General features: G+C 44.0%; 1 protein-coding gene across 3 annotated transcripts in view; it reads right to left on the bottom strand.

Moving 5' to 3' along the window:
- LOC107391005 (ERC protein 2) overlaps positions 1–22797 on the bottom strand; it is a 300921-nt gene that overhangs the window by 61881 nt on the left and 216243 nt on the right. For all 3 annotated transcript variants that reach the window (XM_054745980.2, XM_070545069.1, XM_070545070.1), the window contains one exon: positions 12017–12164. In XM_054745980.2, coding sequence (XP_054601955.2) covers positions 12017–12164 — 148 coding nt within the window. The remainder of the gene's footprint in view (positions 1–12016; positions 12165–22797) is intronic.

Below are 22797 nucleotides of genomic sequence, written 5' to 3'. Positions count from 1 at the left end.
CCCTGCACCCACCTCGGACGCATCCACTTCCACGATGAATGGCTTTGTTGTGTCCGGATGAACGAGGAGGGGCGCGGTCGTGAATCGGTGCACCAGGGTGCGGAATGCCTGTGTGGCCTCAGGAGTGAAACGGAAAGGGTGAGTCTGGTTGGATGACTTGGTTAAGGCAGTGAGGGGCGCGGCGATGGAACTGAAACCGCGAATAAAGCGGCGGTAGAAGTTCGCGAATCCAAGGAAGCTCTGGAGCTGTTTTAGGGAAGTGGGTTGCGGCCACTGGGCGACAGCCTGGACCTTCTGGGGGTCCATTGAAAATCCTCTTGACGACACGACGAAACCCAGGAAGGAGATGGTCTCCTGATGGAAGGCACATTTCTCCAGTTTACAGTAGAGACCATTCTCCAGCAGCCGGGAAAGAACGGCTCGCACGTGTGTGATGTGTTCGTCCAGGGTTCGGGAGTAGATCAGGATGTCGTCAAGGTAAACAAACACCCACCGGCCCAGCATGTCCCTCAGGACGTCAGTGATTAGCCGTTGGAAAACCGCAGGACTGTTACACAAGCCAAAGGGCATGACCAGGTACTCCCAGTGGCCTGTCGGGGTGATGAAAGCGGTTTTCCACTCCTCGCCTTGTTTTATCCTGACCAAGTTGTAGGCGCTGCGCAGGTCCAACTTGGTGAATATGGCGGATTGGGACACTACATCCAGGGCGGTGGACATCAAGGGCAGAGGGTGACGGTCGCGGACCGTGATCTTATTCAGACCCCTATAGTCGATGCAGGGTCGAAGGCCCCCCTCCTTCTTTTTAACGAAGAAGAACCCTGCAGCTCCAGGCGAGGTGGAGGGTCGGATAAACCCCTGTTGGAGAACCTCCGTTATGTACGCCTCCATGGCCTGGGTCTCAGCCGGGGATAAGGAGTACAGGCGACCCCGGGGTGGAACTGTGCCAAGCTGGAGCTTTATTTCCAGGTCATATGGTCGGTGAGGAGGCAGGGTGGTGGTAGGTGTCTTTGAGAAGACCCGGGCCAGGTCATGGTAGCAGGAGGGGATCTGAGAGACATCGACATCTGGGGTTTCAGGTTCAGAGTCAGGTTGAGAAGGTACATGGGAATGACAAGCCGCTCCCCAGGTGAGCACCCGCCCAGTTGACCAGGAGATCTGGGGGTTATGACGTAAGAACCAGGAGTGACCCAGGATCAGTGGAGATAAAGGGGCTGTGATAATCAGGAACCGGAGGGTCTCAGAATGGGGAGGTACGTCCATACGGAGGTCCACCGTCTCCTGGTGGATGGGATAGGGCTGGAGAGGAGTGCCATCCACAGAGGTAACGGGGATGGTTCGGTGGAGAGCGGACAGGGGAATGTGTAGGCGGGTTGCCAGATCCTTATCCATGAAACAGTCCACCGCTCCAGAATCCAAAAGCGCCTCCAGCTCAACGGGCCCCTGGGCGAGACGAAGTGTCACTGGGAGCATGGTGCGGGTCGAGGGGGTTCTGGCCGACCCAAGTAGGACCCCTCTGCTGCTGCCTACTTGGAGACGCCGTTTACCGGCCGGGAAGGACAAGAGAAGCGCAGATGGCCCGGTGCGCCGCAATAGGCGCATAGCCCCTCCTTATAGCGCCTCTCCCTCTCCTCTGGGTTTAAGTGTCCCAGCTGCATGGGCTCATCAGTGAGTGGGCTGGCTGAGCGGGACCGATCGTTGGTTGCCGCTGCCGCGGGCTCAGCAGGTCGGCGCGTAAAGAGGCGCAAATCCATTTGGAGAGCGAGGTCGGCTGCCTCGTCCAGGGTCCCGGGGGTCTCCCGTCCGATCATCCCGTCTCTGATGCGGGAGGAGAGCCCCTCCAGGTAGATCGCCTTTAGCGCGTCGTCTCCCTATCTCAGCTTGGCCGCCTTGGTCCGGAACCGAGACGTGTACTGCGCTACCGTCTGGTTTCCTTGCCGGAGCTGGAGGAGTTGCGTCTCCGTTGACGTCTCGCCACTGAGGGGAACGAAAACCCTCCTGAGTTCATTCACAAACATATCATAGTCATTGCAGACTTCCGATTTCTTATTGTACATGGCGGCTGCCCACTCCTGAGCTCAGCCAGTGAGGAGGGAGACCAGCATCGCCACCCGGGAGCGGAGTGTGGCATATCGGTGTGGCTGACATTCGAACGTCATGGCTAACGTGGCTAACAGTCCTTCAGGTGAGCCATGCGTTCCATCCCATTTCTCCGGGAGGCTGAATATAGGTTGGTCTCGGTCTCTGGAGGTCTGCTGCTGCTGCGCAGCAGAGAGCTGGAGAACCACCGTGGCGATGGAATCCACCTTGGCGGCCAGGCATTCCACCGTGACTTCCATCCGGTTGACCTGAGCACACAGGTTATCAAACTCCGCTGGGTTAACTGTGGACTCAGTCATCCTGTAACGGGGTGACTCGAGCTGGGCGAGAGTTTGGATGTGGCGTGGCTTTTAACCCAAGCGCGGAGTGACTGACGCCGGGTTGAATGGACACGCTGTTTAATCTGGGAGCCGGGTGCGCAGCTGTATGGTGACACAGCTGAACACGGCGACTCCTGGTCTGAACCTGATCTGTACGAACAGGCAGGATTCTGAGTTCTGGCTGGTCTGATCTAGTTGGTCTGATATGAACAGGCTTCGTGATCTGAGCTGATCTGGTTTGGACTCTAGGTTAAGTTCGGTGAGAACGATGACTGAGTGAGCCGGCGTTGTGCGGCACTTCCTTATATAGATTAGGCGGGTGAAGTGAAACGGGAGCCTGGCGCTAGGGATGTTGGGTAATGGAGTCTGAGCGGCTCTGCGGTGCCTCCCTAGAGGAGGTTGACGGCTGAGAGGGAGGTTGTGTGACAGGCTGAGAGGGAGGTTGTGTGACACTGATCTTACTCAAGTTGTACAGCGCTTTCTGATTTATATCTGTGAAAGGCGCTCTATAAATAAACTTTTACTTACTTACTTACTTACTTGTAACGTTGATGTTTGTTCTCCACAAAAAACATAAGTTTGAAGAAGTTGTGCCATGTGGTGGAGTGGCTAATGCTAACGGTTAGCTTAAACTAGCTGAGAGGTCCTCTGATTCCCAGACAATATAACAACATCCTTTCTCATTGTGGGTCAAGATCGGTGAGTCCATGAATGCTAATTCACAGTGTGACGTAGAGTTTCAAATCCTAGAGTTTCATTGTCTATTTTCTATCAGGAGCTAATGCAGGAGATAGGTGTGGGTGCAAAGCAGCCAGCTCTCGTGCATTGAGGGTGAGACACACGCATCTTACCCTCTTCACACACTCTCCTCCAATATCTCATGCTGAAGACCAATCCCCACCCTGAAACGGATGTATATGGATACTTATTTAATGACTTGAAAACCAGATTCCTGTGCAGAGCTGCCAACACACACATCTGACCCTCTTCACACACACTCACACCACATCTCTAATATCTCAGGCTGTATCCCCCGTCACTCGGACAACGTACGGAGGCGAGGCGGCCCACACCCCCACATCAAGGATAATGCACGGAGGCCAATTAGAAAATCTGAAAAGTTTACAGCCCTGATCCAGCGAAATAACACGATCAACTTAATTTGGAAAAGTCGTTGTGTGGTCAGATCTGCCTTTATGTAATGCAAACACATGTCGATACAGAAACACACACACACACACATACCTCACTCTTTTTTCATGAGAGCACATTCCTTGATCCATGTGTGAAAAAGGTTTTCACGCGTAAAAAAGCCAGTGAGGTGGAATGTGTGAGTGTTAATTACTGTTAATTAGTACTCTTGCAGAGAGAACAGCTTGCTAATGGCCTCCAGGCCTGAATTTAGATCACAAGCACAACAAAAAGACACAGGTGGCACTACCAGCGGGAATGGAAAAGAAGAAGGGTTTTTTCTCATTGTCATCACTAAGCCAAACACACTATATGTCTAGGCTGTGTGAGTTTTTGAATGTGTCTGAATGTGCAGCTGCTGATGTAAACACTGCAGTGCTCACAGCTGCATCCTCAACATGATCCCTCTGAAAATCACAAGCCTTCACTGATTAGAGAGAAACTACATTAACACATATGGACACAAGAGGCTGACAAGAAAGACCTTAAACAAACAGACAGCTGTGGAAAGGCTGTGCACGTTTGAAAACATTTAAACATGCCTTTTTAATCAGGTCTATCTGTGTGCGTAGCATTAGCACGCTATAAAATCAAAGAAGAGTGGAACTGGCTCTATCGGCCTTTTAAGTGGTTCTCATTGAGAGAATGGGAGCTTACGTGCATCCCATTTTAAGATGCTGAGTATAAAGAGAAACAGGCACAGTGAAGACACACCTCCCGAAAGTTTCTATTCCATCTTAAAAGCACCAATAAAGGCCATCCATTACTTAGATGAACTGCTTAGAGAATTCCCACACGAGGACACATTCGCTCCTGTCAAGAAGTCTAAACAGCTCTCTCTACGTGTGTGTCTGTATGTTTGGATATGTGTGGCTGTCTGTGCTGAACTGAATGAAAGGGAAGTTTGTTTTAGAGACCGTGTGCTTTGCATACACAGACTGCCCCCCCCCCCCCCCCCACACACACACACACACACATATACACACATCTTTACAAAGAGGGATGTAGGGAGGTCAGACAGGTCAATTCTATCTGTAAATCAATCTGGTGTCTCAAGATCAACTTTCTCCTAAGAGACTCCGAGTCCCATAATTCCTTGGCATTTCCTGGTCAGTTTCCTTCCATCATAGATGTTTGAGGACCTAAGCTCCCTGCGCTCCTGAAATGTGTTTCAGTGAATTGGACCCAATCCCAGTGTTCGCACTGCACCCTGCAGCCTTCAGTAAAGTGCACCTGGAGTGTGCAGTAAGGTGTCGAGTGTGTGGTACACAAGTGTGCAAAAAATTGCTAAATTGAGACATTGAGCATTGTGTCATCAATCACAACGCATGCTGGGATGCTGGCCGCTGTGACACTTCTTTTTAAATACTTTATTGATGACTTTCAAACAAACAATGAAACAATTATTTGAAATAATTTTACATGTGTTGCTGCTTTGTCTAAAAGTTGTACAGTATTAACTAATCGTCCTAAAATCAACTATTTTCATTAGAAAATAAACATGTTCAGAAAAGGAACTTGAACCTGATCTCTCACAGCAATGGATTGCAGGTAACACACTATACCCAAGTCTGCATCAATGCAGATATGGGTCAAGTGCAAATCAAGGTGGCAAAAGGGATGTGATCAACTTCCGCACTTGAAAATCGGGACACCCTACACACTTGCACTCCTGGTCGGAATCGTGTAGTTGAAGGGCACAAGGGGGGAAGTGTGAGTATTGGGATTGGGCCTGGGAGGGTAAAGTACCAAAGTGCATAATGCTGACCAACTCAGCTCTACTGAGATTTTTGCCAGAGTTTGTTGGAATCTTTTGCAGTATTGATGATCAAAACTTATATAGGTTTTCTGAAGATATTTCAAAGTTTTCCTTTGGATGGGTTAGGAGGATTTTTCAATCATTTCCTGTCCTTGACAGTTTACCGTGCTTAAACTGCATGGAGGGGCATTGAGTGTCTGTTAGTGCTTGTTTTTGTCTTCTTTAACTTTGGCTTTGCACTGTCTTCCATTGGGAAAGAGAAGGAAACTCATCTGTGGGTAATCCTGTTGTCTAGTAGCTCCGATTTGGGCCAGATGAAAACAATAAGTGCAATCAGGGCTGTGAACGAGCTGTTTCTCCCCTCCCTGAAAACACTCATCAGGTGCTCTAGGTCTCAACCATTACAATCAATGGGTGCATGAACACCTGTTTCCAACTAGTAGCACAGCATAAGTCTGGTTGCACAACTGAAGCGGAAGCGTCGGCCCTTGTGTCTCAGCTCCTCCGGTGTGAAGACACTCCGGGGTAAAGACATACGTGTGTACCTGCGCGTGTCCACAGAGCAGGTGCACAGAGCAAACAAACTCGACCCAGATGCTGCTCCATTGACACCTTGCAAAATGTGCCATTATCCTATACCTGTGCTCACTGGATTCAGAAGAAGGTCACACACAGCAAACCACTGTTGCAACCTTCACAACCTCCACTCGCTAAAACCAACTCCCTCGAAGACACCCATCTGTCTATGGGACTTTGGAACTGCCCATCAACTGTAAACAAAGCAGACTTCATTACCGCATATGCAAACCACCTGTCACTTGATGCACTGGCTCTCACTGAGACCTGGATCAAACCATGTGACAATGCTACCCCATCTGCTATCTCAATTAACCACACTTTCTCCCACACTTCTCGTGCATCTGGCCGAGGTGGTGGAATGGGCCTGTTAATTTCCAACAAATGGATTTACAGTCATTTGCTACCCATCACTAAATACAGCTCCTTTGAATACCATGCCATCCAGGTAACTGTATCGAAAAAATTCTTTTTGGTTGTCATATCGCCAACCAGGTCAACTTGGAGACTTTCTTGATGAACTCGACGCCCTGCTCTCCTCCATTCCTGAGCATGGCTGTCCCACAATGGCCCTTGGAGACATGAATATTCACCTGGACAATCCCAGCTCATCAGGCTTCCTGTCACTAATGTCATCATTTGATCTAAATCTAGTACAAAGGCCTCCAGCTCACAAAGCTGGAAAAGCACTTGACCTCATTTTCACCAGAAACTGTGCCATAGGCACAATCTATGTCACACCGCTGCATCTTTCCGATCATTACTTCATCCATTTCAGCTCGACTCCACAAGGGAGGTCCACTGCTTCCTCCCCAATGGTCTCATTCTGCCGCAACCTCCGCAATCTGGCACCCGACCACTTCTCCTCTCTTGTTGCCTCCACTCTTCCATCTCCCAGCACATTCTCTGCTTATGAAGTGAATGATGCCACCGAGTCAATCTGCTCCACACTCTGCTCTTGTCTTAACAACTTGTGCCCTTTAGCCACTAGACCTGCTAGATCCTCTCAGTCGCACCCTTGGCTAAATGACACCCTCCGGTCTCTACGCACCAATCTTAGTGCTGCGGAATAGAAATGGCGCAAAACAAAAGATCCTGGTGATCAATTGAAATTTCATGAATTACTGTCCTTGTTCTCTGCCAGCATCACTGATGCAAAGAAAGATTTCTACACTGACAAAATTCTCAGCTCTACTGACTCAGAAACTATCTTCCACATTCAAAACTCTGCTCAACCCTCCGTCTCCACCTCCTACCAACAATCTATCAGCTGACACCTTTGCCTCATTCTTCACTAACAAAGTAGCAGCTATAAGCAAACAGTGTACTCAACTGGCCACTCCTGAACATTGGCTACCACAAACTATTTCTAGCCCAACCATCTCAAGCCCTACTGCTTCATTTTCCTCTTTTTCCCCTATCACTGAGAACTGTGTGTCCAAGCTTCTCACGTGCAACCGCCCTACTACATGCTCACTCGACCCCATTCCGACTAAGCTGCTCCAAGCTATTGCTCCTACAGTAGCCGCAGCAGTTACACATGTGATGAACACTTCACTGACATCTGGTACATTTCCCACCTCTCTCAAGCATGCTCAGGTTAAACCGCTGCTAAAAAAAAACATCTCTTCCTCCAAATCATGTGGAGAACTACCGACCTATCTCTCTCCTCCCTTTTCTGTCCAAAATCATTGAAAGGGTGGCTTTCAAGCAGATCGCAGAATACCTCTCACAAAACTGTCTGCTTGACTCTGGGTTCAAAAAGGGCCACTCCACTGAAACTGCTCTGTTAGCAGTGACGGAATCCTTAAAAGAAGCTAGAGCAACTGCCAAATCATCAGTGCTTATCCTGCTCGACTTATCGGCTGCATTTGACACTGTCAACCATGGCTTCCTTTTGTCCGCACTCTCTAGCATGGACATCACAGAGGAAGCACATGCCTGGTTTGAATCGTACCTCACAGGACAATCATCCAGTGTATCTTGGCTTGGACAATCCTCTACCGTGTACCATCTTGCCACAGGAGTTGCCCAGGGCCCTGTACTAGGACCTCTTCTCTTTGCCATATACACCACCTCACTGGGTAAGATCATTCGACTAAATGGCTTCTCTTACCACTGATATGCAGACGACACCCAGCTCTATCTGTCATTTCCACCGGACGACCACACTGTCTCTGCACGGATATCAAAATGTCTCTCTGACATATCAAAATGGATGAAATCCCACCATCTCCAACTCAACCTCTCTAAAACTGAACAACTTGTCATCCCAGCAAAACCATTCACACAGCACAATATCTCAATCCAAAATGACTTCCTATCTCTGGCTCCTTCGAAGGCAATTCGAAATCTGGGTGTTGTGATTGATGAACACCTGACCTTTAAAAATCATGTTGCCTCTGTTGCTCGTTCATGCCGCTTTGCGCTGTATAACATACGAAAGATCAGGCAATACCTAACACAACATGCCACCCAACTCCTGGTGCAATCTACTGTCATCTCCCGCCTTGATTACTGCAATGCCCTTCTAAGTGGTCTTCCAGGCTGTACTGTGAGACCTCTTCAAATGGTCCAGAATGCAGCGGTGCGTCTGGTCTTCAATCAGCCAAAAAGAGCACATGTCACCCCTCTGTTCATTGAGCTCCACTGGCTACTGCTAGCTGCATGCATCAAATTCAAATAGCTAGCACTAGCATACAAAGTCCAAGATGGTACGACTCCCATCTACCTGAATCCTTTTGCAAAGGTTTACATCTCGGCCGCTCCAGTCATCACAGGATCATCGACTAGCAGTGCCTACACCATGCTCAGGACAATCCAGACTCTTCTCATGCATCGTTCCACAAATGTGGAATGACCTACCAAGCACTACCAGAACAGGGGCTTCCTTGTTGATTTTCAAAAAACTCATGAAGACAATGCTCTTCAGAGAGCATCTTCTAAACTAGCTCCCTCCCTGCACCCGACCCCCCTCTCTACTGTCCACTCCTTGTTTCCTCCTCTCCAGGATTCTTCATGCTGCCTCACTGCCACCTACGACTGACTGAAAATTGTTTGTTGTTGTTGTTGTTGTTATTGTTATTGTTAGCCTTAAGGGCAACATGCCGTTTATCACTTGTAAGTCGCTTTGGACAAAAGCGTCTAAGAAATACATAAACATAATTATTTCTTGGATGTGGATGAATGGAGCACAAAAGAAGTAGTAGAGCTGTCTTTGTGACAGATAGCTAATGCCAAACTGCCTTAAAGGAATGTGGGGGGAAAATATACTGGTGCACCATTTCTCAGACCTAAAAGTTGCCCACATCACAGCTGAGCTTCAGACGACAGGTTTTGGAGTCTTATTTCCTGATATTTGGACAACTCCCCTCAGACTGGGTAAATGCAATAAGACTATACGTCTGACTTACAATGTTGATGTTTTATCTCCACAAATAACACAAGTTTGGAGGAGTTCCGCCATGTGGTAAAGTTGCTAATGCTGGCGGTTAGCTTAAACTAGCTGAGATGTCCGCTGCGGAACCCCGGACATTAAAACAACCATAGCCTACCCCATCCTGAGTGAAGATGGATGAGGTCATGAACGCTAAATAACTGTGACATAGATCTGTGATAATTTTCAAATCTTTGCATTTCACCATTTATTTTCTATCAGAAGCTAATGTAGACGATAAGTATAGGACACTGTTTTCATGTTCAGCTTGCTTGTAAAACTAAGAGTGACTGATTGCAATCAGAAAAAAACGTTTAAAACTGGTTTTCAGTCAACCGCACCTTTAAGATTCCGTTTCAAATGGCTTCTTTGCTCAATTTCCTGTTCTCCATAGACATAACACTGATTCATTCCTTGATTTGTAAGCTTGTTTACATATGATTCATAGGTCTGTGTGCCTAAAAAAGGAAGAAAATCATGTAAATGGTCTGAGACTGGACAGAAAAATGAGGATAAAAGCAAAAAGAAAAAAATAATCAAAATAAATCAATCAATTTATTTATAAAGCACCTTTCTGCCACCAAACAAGGCTGCCCAAGGTGCTGAACACAACAATACAAAAGCCAGAATAAGTAAATAAAACAAGGAAAATATTGAATATTGAATAGAATTGAATATATATTGAATAAAACCAAGCAAATGTTTTCAGTGAACCCTGCTTGCCAACAGAATAAAAGCCAAGCAACACTTACAAACCACTATTAAAAGCCACCTACATTAAAAACCACATGTCAGCATGGAACAAAAAAAACAAAAAAAAACAAAAACAAAAACAAAAAACAATAAAAATGAGATTACAATGATTAAAAACATCAGTTCATGACAACACAATTCCAGCAAGTTACTTAAAAGACCTCAAGTACTGATGCAGTCGGACTTTAAAACTCCAAATGGAGGTAGATTGCTTCACATCACCGGTTAAACAGTTCCATAGTTTTGGGACCCTCACAGTCTCTGCCTCCAGACCATCCTCTTCCTGCCAACCGGCTTCCACCTAGGACCACAACTCCCAGCAGCGCCTCACCGGGATTCCCATCATTGTCCACCTACGTCATCAACCGCGACTATATACGGAAGTCGCCTCTCATCTTACGTCACTCAGTCATCGTTTCTTCGAACCTATGATAAGAGTAATCGACCAGCCAATTCTCCCAACGAACTTTCTTCATCCAGTAAGTGCCCTTTCTTACTTCTGGAATAGCTCCGTGCTTCTATTCCACTTTGGCCAGCGCTTGGGCATTCCTAGATCAAACCGCATGCCGGCTCAATCCCAGCGCTCATATTTCTGCGTCTGGGAAGTCACGCACGCCACAGCTCAACTCCTACCAGTCGCTCGACCATTGTGACAGAGCAAATGCATGATCACCACAAAAAAAAATTCCTATTGATGAGGACCTTTTTGAAACAATCAATGAGATCAATATGATCTTATAATATAACATCAGATGGTTGTTCAATGTTCTGAAACAAAATCTTAAAGTCAAAACAGGCGATTCATTTTTTTTCACCATGAGTCTACATGTAGGGTTGTCTAATGCCTCAGGACTTTTGAGAAAAAAAAAGTTTATTTACATCCTCTCATTTTCTCTCTCATGAAAGTTTATCCATTTTTCTTCTCCTGCCCTAGACCCAGAGACCACATTCCTGCAATTAGAGCTCTTCGTCACATCATCAGGTGGATTGTAACTGCAAGTTGCCCAACAGAAAACATGACGCATCAAATGGCAATAAACAGAAAATAGGTTTTCCTCGAAATATGTTGAATTTGCACCCCCCAAGGAACTGTTTACCGTTTACAAGATACACACAGACTTGAACTTAAATGGATAACCAGGCTCTGCATCTGTTCACTTTTAAACATAGCATCTTTTCCCAGAAGCCACTGTGACTCAGGAGACTGTACATGTTGATTCCCTGCTGTTAGCTCATTACTGTTAGCTTTCACGTCAAATCGGTCACTTCTGTGGTCTGACCAGAGCCTAATGATCCACATACCTTCCTTTGTCTTGGGTCTTACAGAGAACTGGGGCAGTATTCGAATGGGATGTGCATTGGTATTTGTGTGTATGGGATTTATGTGCAATCAGGAGATGTAAGACAGACAAAATTCTACCTGTGACTCATTGATGACACCAGTCTGCCACTTGAGTTAAATCAACAACTCTGATTGCAGCATGTCTGTTAAAAGAAAAGTTTCCATCATGTGATAATGTGAACGCCTTTGGTATCAGAGCTCCTGCTTTAGTAATTAGACTTTTTTATGATCAAATGCAGCAAGCGTGGTTTGAAGATGGGTAGTATATTCTGTTAAATACTACAACATTTGAACCTTTATCTGTTCTTGATTTTAAAGTTCAAAAGTCTTACCATGTGGTTACTGTAATGTAAACACTGCCTCATTCTGTCCAGCAGGATTTCATTTGTAACCCTGCTCTGATTCATTAAACTAGAACTGGTCATAAACTGTGACCAAGAGACCAGAACTCCATCACAGCTTTTGGAGAAGAAGTTGTGAATTTCACTAAGACTGCACCAGCACTAATGGATACCTTGATGGTTGGGGGTTGTGCATTGTACCTGCTGTTTGAGCTGGTGCATGAGTCTGTCCTTCTCCCTCTTCAGAGCCAACACTTCCTCCTGGGCTTTCTTGCGCTTGGAGGAGGATAATTCGAGCAGCGCGATGTTAGCATCTTTCTCACTGATGGCTGCCAGCAAAGCCTGCTGCCTGAGTTGGTGAAAAGAAGGAATGTTTGAACTGATTATTGGGGGAAAAACATTTTTAAAAGTACGAAAAAGGTAGCTTAAGCTTTAAATGGATCTGGAGTCCTGAAAATCGGACATCTCGCCTTGGATTGGCTAACAGGAACCTGATTCTACCACTGACTCCATTTGCTTTACAATGTTGAAGTTTTATCTCCACAAATAACATGTGCCTGAAGGAGTTCTGCTATATGGTGGAATTGCTAATGCTAATTAGATTCTTCTGGTCGAGACGTTCTCTGCTGTTTCCTGGACACTAAACCAACAACAGCCTTCCCCGTTCCGAATGAAGACGGGTGAGTCCATGAAAGTTAAGCGACAGAATGACGTAGTTCTGTCAGGATTTTTAAATCGTAGCATTTCACCATCTACTTCCTAGCAGAAGCTAATGCAGGAGATAGGTGTAGGAGACTTTTTTAATGTTCAACCTACATGGCAAACTCAGAGTGACCGATTATAATCAGAAAATATAAAAAACAAAGGAAATACACAGAACAACAATCTGGTCAGAAAAACCTAGTCTCTTCTACATAACAGGGACATTTTTAATTCAGAACTGCAGCCAGGAGAGAGCAGAGAGATCTTGGTCAGTAGAAACTAACCATTAGCAACTCTACAGCATGATGGAACAAGTTTGTGTTATTTGTGGAAATAATGAATCAATGTGGAATTCTTACCAAAGGAAATATGTTTTCCAGTATTCTGAGTTCTGTTAAGAATGGCAGCGGAAGAGTCGCTTCGCTTTTAGCCAATCAAAGGCAAGACGTTTTTATAATAATGAGTATGACTTGTAATCCCATCATCTCCCACAGACTCACTTCTCTGACAAACTTCAACACCACAAAACAGGAGCACAAGAGCATGTTCTCCACATAAAACTATTCACAAGGCATTTATTCATACTAAAGAACACAGCAATTTTCTGAGAAAAGGAGACATGTAAGTATGACATTAAAACAAAAGGAACAAATCTGTGAGGGGGAACATGCGATTTCACAATGCTGTATATAGATGTCAAAGCAAGTTTGCTAATCCCAAAGCAACTCAAACTCAGACTGAGGTGCCACAGAATAGCAGCGGACATCTTTGAAGTGGTCCGCTAAGTGCTGCAATAGTGGTACCTCATGTGACTCATGACCATGTAATAGTGTAGTAGACTCCATAGACTAAAGAGGATATGACATCTTTCATCTGTCACTGCTGGTTACCAGCGGATGAGTGTATCTGTGAATAGGAGGTGGGGAACAGCAAATGACTGTCTACAGGTGTAGATGGAACACTCCAGCAAGATTATCACAAACACACAACCAGATGTACTCTAAGAGAACCAAAAATCTTACATTTGTATCAACGTCTGTATCTTTGAAACAGATCTCTTATTACTCTCCACATCATCAAGCAGGATGTCGTAAATTCAGAGTTGCGACAAGCCCATTGTCTACCCACTCTTGTAAACACACTCAGCTGCAGAAACATTCTCAGTCACATACATCACCGTGACTTTAACACTGACTGTAAGAAAACAGGACTTTAAAAACGAGGCATAGAAAGAGAGCAAACACAAAAACAATCAGCATGTGAGATGTTAGCTCATTTTTACAACTGCTTCACTTTACAGTCTGCCTGTGTGTTAAAGCTCAAGCGAGTGACCATTTCAAGAGTCTCTGAAGATATTTTAAGTAGGATAAACGTAACAACTTGACTCTTAAATTGCATTTAACAAGCATTAAACCAGCATAGTAAGGTAATGTGTGGGCTTATGTGAGTTGAATCGTGGTAGAAGCGGGGCAGTGAGGGGGAGTTTAAAACACACTTTGCTCTCTAATAAAAATGGAGATGTAATAGTGGTGTTTTCATTCCATGATTGGGGTTCCTTCAGAAGTAACTTTTATTGCAAAAAAAAAAAACAGTCAGAATGAAGTTTTGCCATTTTGGGACCTATAATTCTGTGTTTTAGAAATATTATCCGCATGCCACAACCAAATTCTCCTGTTCAAAGCCAGTAATGAACCTCATTTAAATTGTTTGTCCTTGCATCAAAGTGAATGCATTTGTGTGCACATGCATGTGGGTTCTGACGTGGCTAACCACACCAACAACCACAGAGTAGGACCAATGTGACAGCTTCCGTCTCCCTACACCTTCCCTGTTATGCCTTTTAATTCCCACTTTAATGGAAACACACACACTGACTTACATTGGACTTGCATCAAAGCATGTGCTTTAGATTGCAGGATTATTCTGATTGACCTACCCATTTATAGAAATTATATGAGTTTAAGAATCCTATCAATAAAACATCCCCTTTCATGCAATTCACCACCATGAAGTTAAATGAATTATTCTTCACTAAAACAGATGTAAGTCTCGCCACGTTAAACAGAATAAAGTGCTGATGCACAGTCTTATATGGGCAAGGAATGCAGTATGAGGTGTCAGAGCTCATAAACAGTTAATCGGATTTACAACTCTAACATATTTGTAGGATGGCCATCTTTACACCAGATGGCTACATTCTTGTCTTTGTCAAAGATTTACATTTTACAGATCAGCTTAAGAATTGTATTTTCTATGGTGAAAAAACAGCTGTAAATCCAGCAGGTTCACGTGTTTTATTATGTTTTACCGCACAACAGAGCGTCCACTAAGCTAACACTATACAGTTAAGTGGGTGATCTAATGCAACAGAAAAATGAAGCTATAGCTTAACCCATAGTAAGGTTTAACATTTATAAAGTTACTAAATCACGACTAAATCACTAGTTATTTACTCAAAAATCGAAGTGCTTGAAACTAACTTTTGAAGTTTTTTTTTTCTTACATGATCATGTGATTTTCCCAGTTTGCTTCTTCAGTAATTTAGGATTACCAGTAGTTTCTATGGTACACTGAAATATAATTCTAATCTACTTTATGTCTTAAGACAATAAGGTGAAGAGTCCTCGTCGTCTTCGTCGTCTTCCTCCGGGTTGCGGGGGAGCATCTCAACTAGGGAGCTCCAGACCGTCCTCTCCTCGGCCACCTCCACCAGCTCCTCTGGCAGGACCGCAAGGCGTTCCCGGACCAGATTGGAGATGTAACCTCTCCAACGTGTCCTGGGTCGACCCGGGGGCCTCCTGCCGGCAGGACATGCCCGAAACACCTCCCCAGGGAGGCATCGAGGAGGCATCCTGACCAGATGCCCAAACCACCTTAACTGACTCCTTTCAATCCGGAGGAGCAGCAGTTCTACTCTGAGTCCCTCCCGAATGTCCGAGCTCCTCACCCTATCTCTAAGGCTGAGCCCGGCCACCCTACGGAGGAAACTCATTTTGGCCGCTTGTATCCGCAATCTCGTTCTTTCAGTCATTACCCAAAGCTCATGACCATAGGTGAGGATTGGGACGTAGATCGACCGGTAAATCGAGAGCCTGGCTTTCTGGCTCAGCTCCCTCTTCACCACGACAGATCGGCTCAGTGTCCGCATCACTGCAGACGCCAAACCAATCCGCCTGTCGATCTCCTGATCCCTCCTACCCTCACTCGTGAACAAGACCCCGAGATACTTAAACTCCTCCACTTGAGGTAGGACCTCTCTCCCGACCTGGAGTTGGCAAGCCACCCTTTTCCAGTCGAGAACTATGGTCTCAGATTTGGAGGTGCTGATCCTCATCCCAGCCGCTTCACACTCGGCCGCGAACCTACCCAGCAAGAGCTGAAGGTCAGAGCTGGATGAAGGTAGGAGGACCACATCATCCACAAAAAGCAGAGACGAGATTCTCCTGCCACCAAACTCGACACACTCCACACCATGGCTGCACCTAGAAATTCTGTCCATAAAGGTAATGAACAGCACCGGTGACAAAGGGCAGCCCTGGCGGAGTCCAACCCTCACCGGGAACAGGTCCGACTTATTACCGGCTATGCGGACCAAACTCACGCTCCTCTGGTAAAGGGACTGAATGGCGCTTAGAAAGCCACTCACCCCATACTCCTGGAGCGTCCCCCACAGGACCCCCTGATGGACGTGGACAAACGCATTCTCCAAATCCACAAAACACATGTGGATTGGTTGGGCAAACTTCCATGCCCCCTCCATCACCCTTGCAAGGGTATAGAGCTGGTCCACAGTTCCACGGCCAGGACGAAAACCACATTGCTCCTCCTCAATCTGAGATTCAACTATCGATTGGACCCTCCTCTCCAGTACCTTGGAGTAGACCTTTCCAGGGAGGCTGAGGAGTGTGATCCCCCAATAGTTGGAACACACCCTCAGGTCGCCCTTCTGAAAGATGGGGACCACCACCCCGGTCTGCCACTCCACAGGAACTGCCCCCGATGACCACGCAATATTGCAGAGATGTGTCAGCCATGACAGCCCTACAACATCCATCCATGGATGGAAGGTGAAGAGCCAATGTACAGTATTCAATGTTGGGCGTTCTTTTTCAAGATCTCCTTAATCCACCCTGGCATGTGGTCAATCAGCCTGCTGTCCTCTCATAATCAGGTTTGTCAGGATTTGTGGGTTTAATTTGTCCATTCACTTTTAATGTATTGACCAAAAGTTCTCAATGTGATTGAAGCTCTTGATCCAACATCATGATGTTTTGTTGCCCAAGCCACTTTGTTATTGTTTTTGCCGTAAGGCACAGTGCTGCATGATGGAAAAGATACCATTCACCTGAGGTTTAACTGTGAGTGAGCACATTTCCTTGGATGTAAAGCAACCGCACCCATGAAGCACCTCAGGATGATTTACTCTTACTTTACTGCTTTAACTACTTGCATGACATGGCCAGGATGTGAGGTTGCTGCAGGTGGTCAGGTCTAGCTTCAGAAACAGGATGTGCTCCAAGAATGAGGTCAGCTGACTTCCTGAATACACTGAATGACCAGGTTATTCCATCTTCCCTGATGACATGGGCATATTCCAAGATGATAATGCCAGAATTCATCAGACTCAAATAGTGAAATAGTGGTCAGACTCTTCCATCATCAATGCAACATTTTGGTGAAAAATGAATTTAACACTGGATGGAAATAAATCTTGTGACATTGCAGAAGCTTCTCAAAACAGTGCTACAGCAAATGTAATCAAAGCAAAAGGTGGTCAACAAAATATTGGTGTGTGATCTTTTTTTTGTTTGTTTTTTGGCAGTGTATAATTCTCTTTCTTAAAACATTTTTCTTCTTATTGTGCTGAAGATGACCTGCCACACACCTGCTACCATTCCTGAGTGATCTCTGCAGAGGAGACGCCTCAATTCCACAGCTGAATCAGTTTTATAAGATGATACTTGCTGGAGTTTCTTGGACACCCTCAACCGTTCTTTACAAGCATCGTGGAAATGGAGTTTGGGGCTTAATGTTAATTTTAATGACAAAGAGGGACATTTCCATTCATCACAATTCACTGTCAAATGATTTTGCATATGCAAATTTCAATTATTATAAGAAGAGACGATAAACTTTGTGACTGAATATTTGGGATTTAGAGATTAGAGGTATTCCAATAATGTTCACATTTTTGGCAACAAACTCAACATATCACCTCGTTAAAAGTGACTGAGCAATTGTTTTTGAACTGTCTTGAAAGTACAACTTGTCAACCGTGATTCTGTAATGTTTGACTTTTCAAGTAACTTGCTGCTGATAATGTTTTTGGAATTTTGCAATGCCACACCATTGGCTGATGTAGCAATGGCATTTGTAAACATATATATGAGGTCATCGTCAAATTTACTTTTATCGGCCCATAATGTTATCACCAAAGCATACTACAAGAGAAATATTATTCCTCAATCTCAAAAACAGGTATTAACAACCTAATAGAAATATACTAATGATGCTTGGAACACTCATGATGAGAATTAAAACCCATGACCCAGAGTAGCTGCCATGGTTCAGTGACAACTAAATTGTTTCCAGCCTTTAAACTAGCACATAACACTGTTGAACTGTCTCCCTGTGGGTGCTGTGGGATTCTGCTGAGTGATGTCTTCCTAAAACAATAAAAAAGGGGCATTATTATGATTAGCCTGCTAGTAAACTTTTGCTCCCACATCCTCAGCCAGCAATTTTGTGTATGAAGTTTGTGAGCTTGTGTGAGTGTGAGTGCAAGAGCGTTGATTAGTCTTACAAACAGTCTTTGAACCTGGATCACATTGGAGTATTTAATCACATCTAATTTGAGTGGTCGTTTGGCCTTAGATGTAGAGCACACTTGCAGCTCACATTAATCTGGCAGACAGGCTTCATCTGTCAGACACACACTAAAAACACACATAGAAAGAGAAATACTTGTATTATCTGGCTGAAGCGTCTTTTATTTCCTCCCCTTTTACCTCCTTCACTCTAAAAATGTGACTTGGTGTATTTTTGCAAAAACAAAAGATTATCTTTATTTTCTCTCCAATTAGGAATGTGACAATGAATTGTATTTTTCTGACAAAGAATTAGGCTATGAAATATGGGGTGTTTAACAGTCATAATTTAAAATCAGCATTTGGGTTATTTAGCCTATGATAGGAAGTTAATTTTCAAAAGTCATATTTTCACCATGTTATCCATACATTTATAAATGATAATTTCCCAACTAAATATTTAGTGATCAAGCTAAATATGTATTTATTTACAAACTAAATATTAAGGGCAGACCTAAAAATATACTTTGTAAGATAAATAGGTAATTTACTAACTAAATATTTAATTTAAAGCAAAATATTTTGTTTAGAAATTAAGTATTTAGCTCCAAATTAAATATTTGTTTTCCACACTAAATATTTAGATCCTGGCTAAATATTTATTTTGAAGTTAAACATTTAGTTCTAAATATCAAAATTTTGGTTCAGCCCCAAAGTAAATATTTAGCTGGTTCTAAATATGTATTTTGAAAATTAAATATTTCAATTGGAGCTAAAATATTTAGTTTGTAAACTCTCATCTTGGTTTCAACATGTGATTCCAATTGAACCTTTCATGGATCTTGGGACTTATTGAGAAAATATTTAGTTTGTAAACTCAATATTTTGCTCCAAATTAAATATGTAGTTAGTAATTTGAATATTTAATAAGAAATTTAAATTTTTTTAACAAACTAAATATTTAGGTCTGATCTTATATTTAGTTTGTAAAATAAATATTTAACTCTAAAGTAAATATTCAGCTTGCTAACTAAACAGTTAGTTGGGGTCTTTAACAATTATTAATGTATGGATAACATGATGAAAATACCCATCCAACCATTGTCGGAACCCGCTTGTCCATGTAGGGTCGTGGGATGGTGAACATATGACTTTGAAAAATTAACTCTCTCTTTTTTAATAATTTTGTGATTTGCTAAATAACCCAAAATATTTCCGTTAATTCATGACTGTTTAACTTTACAAATGGTACCCTTTAAGAAAAACCCCAAAATGGGAAGTCATGACACACCGATAAATCCCCCTGCTAGATCTCCACTGTAAAAAATCCCTAGCATGAAATAAAGATGTTTTAGCTGACATAATAAGCACAATGCTCACATAAACAGATGTGCACCTATATAAATCTCACATGGCTCAAATTTAGTTTTGCAAGAGTCCATGAAAGGCTCTCTTAAAGCAGCACTGTCTGAACTGACATCTTATTTATAAGGGGTGAAATTCTCATCTTGGCTTCAACATGTGATTCCAATTGAACCTTTCATGGATCTTGGGACTTATTGAGACATTTAGATCAACGGAGGTGGGAGATTCATGGCAAAAGTACATGACCGAGTGATGAGAAGGCTGTCTGTGAGTAAGCGACATGAATGTGGAACCCAAAGACAAGAAGTGGAAAAAGAGAGCAGAAAGCCTTTTCAGGACAATGAAAGCAAACTTTAAGGAAAAAGTGCGTGACAGAGATATCTTTTAGGTGGGGCTGATGCTTAATGAGTGTTGAGGGCATGTGGGAAATTGCAAGGTCAGGCAGATTTGTAGGTGACAGAGGGTGAAGACAGGGTCATGAGTGAAGTTCATGTTTTTGTACTTTAAATATAAGAAAAATTCCAAGAAACGGGATGAGAAGTGGTGGCATGGAGGGGGAGAGCCAGAGAGGTGAAGTAAACAGATGAGGGGGGAGGCGTTTGAGTTCGACAAGACTGACTGCTACCTGTGTAGCATGAGAAAGAAAAGAAGGGAGACAAGCAGAAGAGGGAAGGGAAGAAAGCAGCAAAGGTAAAGATTTAAGAGTCCCAGATTACCCTAAATCAGCTCAGTGCACTCCATGTTGTTATTCCTAGGTGTCATGGTTGAGGGATATGTGTTTATAATTTGTGTTATGACTTACTTGAAATTATGAGTGTGGAGAGTCAGTGGGACAGAACCAGATGCGTCAGCAAGTTCCCCAGGGGAACCATCAATACTGTCTACCCATAAGTGCAGCATGTGCATGCCCCGTGCATGCTTGCATTTGTACCCTGTAGCTCTTTCATGTCCTTGTGTCCATGCGAGGATCTCTCGTGAGGAAAAAAAATACAAGAGGTGGCCACTGACAGCAGTTCCCAGAACATCCATTATGAGATTTTCTAGCTTGTGATCTTGCCATTCCACCCCTCAACTGTCCAGCTCCAGAGAAACATTCCACTGTCACTTATGGTTGTTCCTTGAATGTGAGTGTGTGAAGGTAAAGCACGAGACTGGGGCCCCCTGACTAGGTTAGTATTAGAGGCCTGCGGTGAGAGCAAGCAGAGGACATGAGAATAGAGCATGGTTGAGTGACACCATTATTTATGGTCCTGGAACAGTGTCTTATTTACAACTAAGGAGGTAGGAGAAAATGTCTATTTCCAACATAAAACATGCTCAAGCTTCATTTGGTAAGCGTCCTCCAAAGACAGTTGAGAAAGTAAATCTGCATTTTAGATCTGAAGGTTTGTTGAATGTTCTTTTCTGATATTTTTGTTTTGTCTGCCTTAGGTTGGATTAGCAGCTAACCTGCAGCCACTTGCAGGATCCACCTATTATCCACTTCCTTTTGTAGGCTTTCATAAACTAAACCCTTAATTTATCTTAATCAGCAAGATGAAGCTTATCCTTGCACACCACGATGACGATTTGCAACCTGGTCTTGTTTGTTCCTCATCATTGAACACCAACAAAAATGCTACACTTTAAAAGTTAACTTTAGCTGTGTTCCATGAGAAAAGTCTATGAAGGCAGATGGTTGTCCCAAAACCAGACTGGGTTATGTGTGTTTTCACTTCACTGGTAAAATATACAACCCACTTACTCCGCTCAGACCCCACTCCCACACAAGTGCTCGGACTGGTGGGTGGTGGTGGTGGTGGTGGGAGTCTAATTGAAAGAGTATGTATCAGTTTTACAGCAACAAGAGGGAAAATACGAGGGGACAAAAATCAACAAATCTGCCAAAAGTAGCCAAATGTTTAGAGTGGAAGCAGGGACGAGGAGAGATGTCTGACTGCTCCCAGAGATGAGCAGGACCAGACAGCCACCGCTGCATTCCAGCCAGAAGGAAGAAGAGATAAAGGGACATACACAGAGAGGAAAAAAGAGATGGGGTGAGGAAAAGGCCAGGTGGCATTGTGTGGACACAAAATGGTGAACTCAAATTTAAAACTAAGTTTCAGGGAAAAGACACAATCTACAAGAGACTCAAGGTTGAAATTTAAGCCTAATTAAATATGCTTGAAGGAAATGTTTCACCTTTTTAAGTATGTGTTTTCAAATGGTGACAAATTTAAACACAGTGTCAGGTTGTCTTTTGTTATTTTAAGCCAATCCTAAACAGGAATGTGTGGGTGTTTGGTTTCTTCCAAAGTTATCTACTTAAATAACACTTGTAGACCTACGACTGCATAGAGAATGTGTCCTGCTCTGTTTTAGAACAGATTGTCAACATAGCTCCATATATATTACATAAATGCATGTCCTTTGACCTTTTCTGACACTAATACGAATTGCATTCGAACTTTTAGTTACATATCTTCATGCTAAACTCAGCTACAGACATCCTGATTAGTCATATTCATAACATGAAATATGGAAAAGTACAAGATGTTTGACAACTGGAACCATCGTGTGTCACTCCTCCCTCTTCGTTTATCACGTTCTGAGGATCAAATCTGAAGGTAGGTGGTTAGTAGTAGTCAAATCAGGGCAGATTAATAAACAAGGCCTGTGTTTCAGTAATAATGCTGAACATTGTTGTTCCTTTTGTGTGTCTTCATTATGTTGTGTTTAGGATAAATATGGAAATGTCTATATTTTTATCCTTTTTTGTTCAACTTCTGTCGTCATTATTATAGGTTGAGCTTATGATGCGTTCCATTTGTACTCAGACTTCCTGCAGAGAATTCTGCTGATGTGTCCTTTCCTCTCCAATGCCTGCTGGTGGTGGTCAGAGGGAGTGGTGGCACTTGTATGGAAGCCTTGCTTCTGTTAGTGTGTCACAGGGCAGCTGTGGCTACATTGTAGCTCATCACCACCATTGCATGAATGGATGGATCATTCAATGTAGTGCTCTGGAGTCCTCTGACTCTAAAAGCTGAGGTGGCTCGAGCATCTGGTTAGGATGCCTCCTGGATACCTCCCTGGTGAGGTTTTACAGGCACATTTAACCAGGAGGAGAGC

Source organism: Nothobranchius furzeri, chromosome 15 (assembly GCF_043380555.1).
Source record: "Nothobranchius furzeri strain GRZ-AD chromosome 15, NfurGRZ-RIMD1, whole genome shotgun sequence".
NCBI classification, from domain to species: domain Eukaryota; kingdom Metazoa; phylum Chordata; class Actinopteri; order Cyprinodontiformes; family Nothobranchiidae; genus Nothobranchius; species Nothobranchius furzeri.
Note: the sequence above shows the minus strand (reverse complement) of the source record. Positions and strands in the feature narration are given on the sequence as shown.